At 46.2% G+C, this 6,000-nt stretch overlaps 1 protein-coding gene across 1 annotated transcript in view; it reads left to right on the top strand.

Moving 5' to 3' along the window:
• The first annotated feature begins 359 nt into the window (after window positions 1–359).
• Paxbp1 (PAX3 and PAX7 binding protein 1) overlaps window positions 360–6,000 on the top strand; it is a 29,782-nt gene continuing 24,141 nt past the window's right edge. The window contains exons 1-2 of the mRNA XM_051150190.1: window positions 360–792; window positions 1,957–2,085. Coding sequence (XP_051006147.1) covers window positions 441–792; window positions 1,957–2,085 — 481 coding nt within the window. The 5' untranslated portion in view covers window positions 360–440. The remainder of the gene's footprint in view (window positions 793–1,956; window positions 2,086–6,000) is intronic.

Genomic DNA, 6,000 nt, shown 5'->3' with positions numbered 1-6,000 from the left:
CGCCTGGGCCTCCGGCCTCTGTTTACCGTGCGAGCGCTGCGTAGGAGGTTCCCACTCGTAACGGCTTCGTGTAAGCGCGGAAGACGCATTGCAGCTACACCCTCGGAGACGACAGACCACTCTGTCTTCTCATCTCGATGATCCTCTTTGTGACCTTTGGAACAACCCGGGATTGGGAGGGTTCCGTGCCCCCACAGTCCTCCACGCCGATAGAGGGCGGTGCAAAGAGACTCCGCCCAATGATGCGGGGGGGGGCGGGGGAGGAGGAGGCGGTGGCAGTGCGAGGAGAGCGCATGCGCACTCGACGGTGCGTGGTAGCCAGCGAGCACCGCGGCGATCCGGGCTAGAGCTGCGGAGAGTGCGCGTGCGCGGCCGCGGTCTCCGCGCTTCCCCGGTCCCCCGTCTCAGCCTGAAGTGGACGCGCGGTGCCGGCTGCCGGGATGTTCCGAAAGGCCCGGCGGGTGAACGTGCGCAAGCGGAACGACTCGGAGGAGGAGGAGCGGGAGCGCGAGGAGGAGCAGGAGCCGCCGCCGTTGCTGCCGCCGCCGGCCTCAGGCGAAGAGCCGGGCCCTGGCGGTGGCGACCGGGCCCCCGCGGGGGAGTCGCTGCTGGGCCCGGGGCCGCCGCCGCCGCCGCCGTCCTCCGCGCACACCCCGGGCCTGGGCGCGGAGGCCGGGGGCGGCATCCCGGGCGGCGCGGAACCCGGCAACGGGCTGAAGCAGCGCAAGAGGCCTCGCGAGAACAAAGAGGTGCCCAGGGCCAGTCTGCTGAGCTTCCAGGACGAGGAGGAAGGTAAGCTGCCCCCGCCGGGCCCACGCGGACCCCGAGCCCGTGCTCGCTCGGGCGCCGCGCCCCTTTCCCCGCCTCCGGCCTTCTGCTCTGCCCCCGGGGATGCGTTCCCGCGCTGCCGCCGCCGGGTCTACGCCGGCCCGTCCGTCCCTCCTCCGGGCTGTCAGAGCTCTCTCTGATGAGCGATCCCGAGTGGTGCGAGTTTCGGACCCCACGGGTCTTCTCGGCTAACTGCCTGCGCCTGGTCCTCTGCCGGCCTCGCAGTACCTGTTGGCATCCTTGACTAACGAGGCCGGATTGCTGAAGTTGGGGGGGCGGGGAGAGAGGACCCAAACTGGGGCTGCGAAAGGGTCTGGAGCTTCAGTTCCGAGTGACCTTGATCCAATTCTGATCTTTCCAAGAGTGTTCAAGTGTTTCTCTTGGGCCTCAGGATCATGTTAGGAAAAGCGGGATGAGTTTCTAAATGCTTGCATCATGATTTCAGAATGCTTTCGTGTTTCTAGAAAGATGGGTGGTTTAGCTCTGGCCTCCGTTTTATTTTGTTTGAGGAAGGAGGTTTGGGGTTTGATGGTACACGGGTAGTTTGGTGAAGTGTTTTGTTCTTGACTTGGATTTTAAAATCAAAGATGAGGGATAAGTCACTCACGTAGTTTTTCAAAAGGATTTACTTTAGGTATAGTCTTGAAATAACTGTCATTGTGACCAGTTATTCAGACTTGACAGAACTTTGTAATTTGAGGTATTTTGTTTTAGCTTTCTTAACGTTTTAAGAATATTAAAACTTTTTTTTTTCTCCTGGGATACATGAAATAAGCCAAAAATCAGCAAATTTGTTAAGAATTATCAAATTTGTGAAGTTTCTTGTGATACCCATTAAAATTTTCAAGTTTTCATATTTTAATTTACTTTCTGGAATTGATAGCAGTTTTTTTGTTTGTCTGTTTTTGATTTTTGTTTTTGTTTTTTGAGACATGGTCTCAAAAGACATGTAGCCCTGGCTTTCCTAGAACTCATTCTGTAGACTAGGCTGAACTGGAATTCGGAGATCTGCCTGGCAGTTTCAGGTTTTGAGTCTGCTGTTGGGAGAACTCAAGCAGCAGGAGGGCATGGGGAAAGGGAATGTTTCCTGGGTTCGTTTACTAAAGATGTCATTTCATTTCTTTTAAGAAAATGAAGAAGTTTTCAAAGTAAAGAAATCAAGTTACAGCAAAAAAATAGTTAAATTGCTTAAGAAAGAATATAAAGAAGATCTTGAAAAATCAAGGATCAAGACAGAACTCAACCCTGCCACTGACAGTGAGTATTAGATAATCCTGTCAAATGATTGACACGTGAGAGCTCCTTCTCACAGTGCTTTGCGGTGTATATCGTGAACGCAATCTGCTGACCAGTGTCCACGTTAAATTGCAACACCATTCTATAATTTTTTCACACATTTTGTTGCTCCTGAGTTCTTGCTAATGTCGAGCCTGGAGAAGGGAGAAGGCTCTCCCATTTCAGCTGTAGAGACAGACTATTATTGAAAGTTCCTGGACTACTGTTTTACAGATGCAGGCTTTCAGTTCCTTTGCTGGTGGCACTTCCATATTGGAAATAGCTCTCGGAATCCTCTAAGTTAGTGCTGATGGCACCAGTACTCTGCAGCCTTATCTGATACCAAGAGACCAGATATTCTTTGCCCTCTCAAAATTCAAGTGTAAATCTTTCCCTCACCTCAATTGTTCTTCCTCTTTTGCTGGAGGCAAACATTGTATCAATAAACTAGGCCCGATATTTAAAATGTTTCAAGCAGTTATTTTATATGGCTAATGTATGCGTTCCTTATCATCTAGGATACCCTCATGCAAATGTTTCAGAGAAACCTTTATTCTGTAGACTGACAGAGACTATTTCCCAGGCCGTTATATCTCAAATTTGCAATGTAGTAATGGACACATTTATTTACATACTCAACAGAAGTGTTAGCAGGATGTCTAGTGAGTAGTCCCCAGGGAACTATACATTTTAAGAAAAAGGAGGACAACTTCATAGAAAAGTAGGATGTGAAGCAGGACGTTGATCATTAGAGTTCCCCGTACAGGAGAAAGTGTGGTAATCTCACTTAGGATCAAGAGCCAGGTACATTTGACTAGCCATTTGTGAAGTAAATAGTTTAGTGTTTAAATGTGAAAGACAAGTTGTTGACTGGTTTTGAAGGAGCACTAAAATGCAGTAAGGGGTTGGAGTGGCAGCATGTGGTGGCTTGCCAGGACATGATAGGAAATAGCTTTGAAACTGTGACCTGCTGACACCAGGTGTCATGATGGGACAGGGAGAGACTGGAGTCCTAAAACAGTTTAAGCTTGGTGGCCAACCATATATAGTGCCTTTAGTAAGTTGAATACAATTGATAACTTTTCCTGGCCCTGGGAAATGGTGAGTGGGTTAAGACTGGTTGCTGTTGCCAGGTGTTGGTGGCCAGTGCCTTTAATCCCAGCACTTGGGAAGCTGAGGCAGCTAGATCTCTGAGTCTGAGTCCAGCCTGGTCTACATGAGTTCCAGGACAGCCAGGGCTACACAGAGAAACCCTGTTGTGGTGGAGGTGGCGGCAGGGTGTTGTGGTGGTGGCGGGGTGTTGTGGGGTGTGTTGCTGTGTGTGTGGGAAGATGTAGAGACTGGCTTCTCTGAGAACCATCCCTAGGGAAACATTGATGTGCTTCATGTGTGCTTTTGCTGTTAGAAGCAGCAGCCAAATTGAAGCTTTGTGCCTGGGGAGATGAGAGCCGCTGTGTGTCGTGTTCTGGTACAGGGAGGCAGGTGGGAGGAAGAGTGTTTTTAGAAGAACGTAACTATTTTTGCATCTTGGAAGCTGCTCCATTTCCCCCGTTGTTGTTGAGTGCCAGCCATGTACAGTGGACTAGTGCTCAGAAGGCCACAGAGGAGAAATTGAGAGAGGCCGGGTGGTGTGTTCACCACTCACCGATGGGTTCAGAACTGAATAGGAAGTTTTTAAGCCATCTTTTGTGCTCTTCTTGTCGTCTGCTGTCACTGGCTTCTGATACTCCTCAGGGAATTCATTGCTCTCCCCAGAGGTGGCCCTCTGTTGGTGCACATCACAGGTTGTGGTTCTGGAAGTGTTGTTGCCACATCATCTAGAACTCTTTGTACCTGTAAGTACTTAGGTAGGCAAAGATGAACTAACTACCTCAGACAAAAGCAGCACTGATGAAAACCCTGGCTTTGTGGCACTCCTAAATTCACGGAGTCTTGTTGAGACAGGCTCTTACATATTCCAGGCTGGCCTCAAACCTGTGTCGGCAAGGGTAACCTTGAGTGTGGTCATCTTGCCTCTACCTCCTTAGAGTGTGGGCCACCACACCAGTTCATGTGGCCCTGGGGGTCAAACCTAGGGCTTCAGGCACTCAAATAATGACTGAGCTACACCCTTAGTCCTGAGCCATGTTAATTTAGCATTGCTTTGGAGAATTACTAAAAGGATAACGCAGCTACTAATAAAAGTATTGTCACTATGCTTTGCACTTGTAATTTGTTCAGTCATAATCTAGTATATGTGAACTTAGTGGAATCTTGAAATGTACTGAAATTCCCTGAAGACAGATTTTGACTGTTGATTGGAAATGATATCTACAATAACAAATTTTACTTTATAAGCTCTATTTACTATTTATTTTTCTCTTCTCCCCACTTGAATTTGCCCCTTGGAGAACTTAACATATACATAAATTCAAGGTATAGTACTGGAAGAAAAAAAAAACTACATATGTGCATGTATTAAACTAATTCTTTATGTATATACTATATATTATGTTATCTATAAACAAATATACAACATACATGTATGGTAACTTTTCTTTCAACTGAGAACCAACTGGTAGTTGTTTAGCCTCATACCCATGAAGAAAAAACCCCTCAGAAAATAGCAAATGTTGATAATATAAAGAAACTGGAATATTTAAATATTGTTGGTGAGGAAGGTGAACAACAAATACTGTTAGAATAATCAAAATTAATAGCTGAATAGTTGCTGCCTGGAGCTGGACAGAGGTAGAGATGTGTACATGAATAGACTGGAAGGCTCAGGACTGCCACTTGTGACGCACCCAAAAAGGAACAAAACCAAGTTCTTGAAGAGGGACTTGTGTAAACATTCATAGCACAACAGCTAGCACGTGAATAGCATGTCCATCTGCAGGTGACTAGCTTCACATGTAGGGTGTATATATGTAATAGACTATGTATGAATAGCATGTCCATCTGCAGGGGAATAGCTTCACATGTAGGGTGTATATATGTAATAGACTATATATAATAGAACATTGAAGCTTGAGAGGGCGAGTCTGACACAGACTATAATTGAATAAATCTAGGGGACACTATATCAAAAAACAGCTAATTGTCAATAGACACAGTATGATTTCACTTATAGAAGATAACCAAGAGTAGATAACCAAAAACTAGAGGTAGAATGAGAACTTCCAGGGCTTGGGCAGAAGCTATTATTGCCTCATAGGTGTAGATTTACAGTTTGTAGGAAAATATATGTAAAGAGTAATGGGAATAAGTAGTGATGACGGTTATACAGTATTGTGAATGTAATTTAATACTAAACTATACACTTAAAAGTTTTTTTAAATTAAAATTATTTAGAATGTGTGTGTATACGTGCATGTCATATGTGGAGGGCAGAGGCAACTTGCCGGAGTCGCTTCTCTCCTTCCGCCATATTGGTAGTGAGGATGAAGTTTAGGTCGCCCAGTTTGCAAGGCTTACCTGCTGAGGCATCTTCAAATGGTATCTCTCAAGTTACGTGTATTATTATTTTACTACAGTAATAAACTGCAAACAGTGACACGACATTAAAATATAGTCATTCATTGTTCGAGTGCATAAAATCTGTTTTTAGTCTGAAAAGCCACAGGCCTAGAGGAGAAGGGCATAGGTAGATTGAGGCTGGCGAGATGGCTCTGGATATAGGTGTGCATTGCCAAGCCTGTCTGCCTTAGTTCAGCCCCTAGCAGCACATAAGTAGAAGGAGAGAATTAACTCTGGAAGGTTGTCCTTTGACCTCTACATGTATGCCATGGACCATGTGCCCACACACAAAAGTAAATTTCAAAATAAAAATTTTAAATAAAAAGAGGTACTTCATCTAGCCATGTGACTGACTGATTTTCAAAGCCTTGTGCTCCAGCATGTAGTTGGCAGAGTAGG

Source organism: Acomys russatus, chromosome 8 (genome assembly GCF_903995435.1).
Source record: "Acomys russatus chromosome 8, mAcoRus1.1, whole genome shotgun sequence".
NCBI lineage: Eukaryota > Metazoa > Chordata > Mammalia > Rodentia > Muridae > Acomys > Acomys russatus.
Note: the sequence above shows the minus strand (reverse complement) of the source record. Positions and strands in the feature narration are given on the sequence as shown.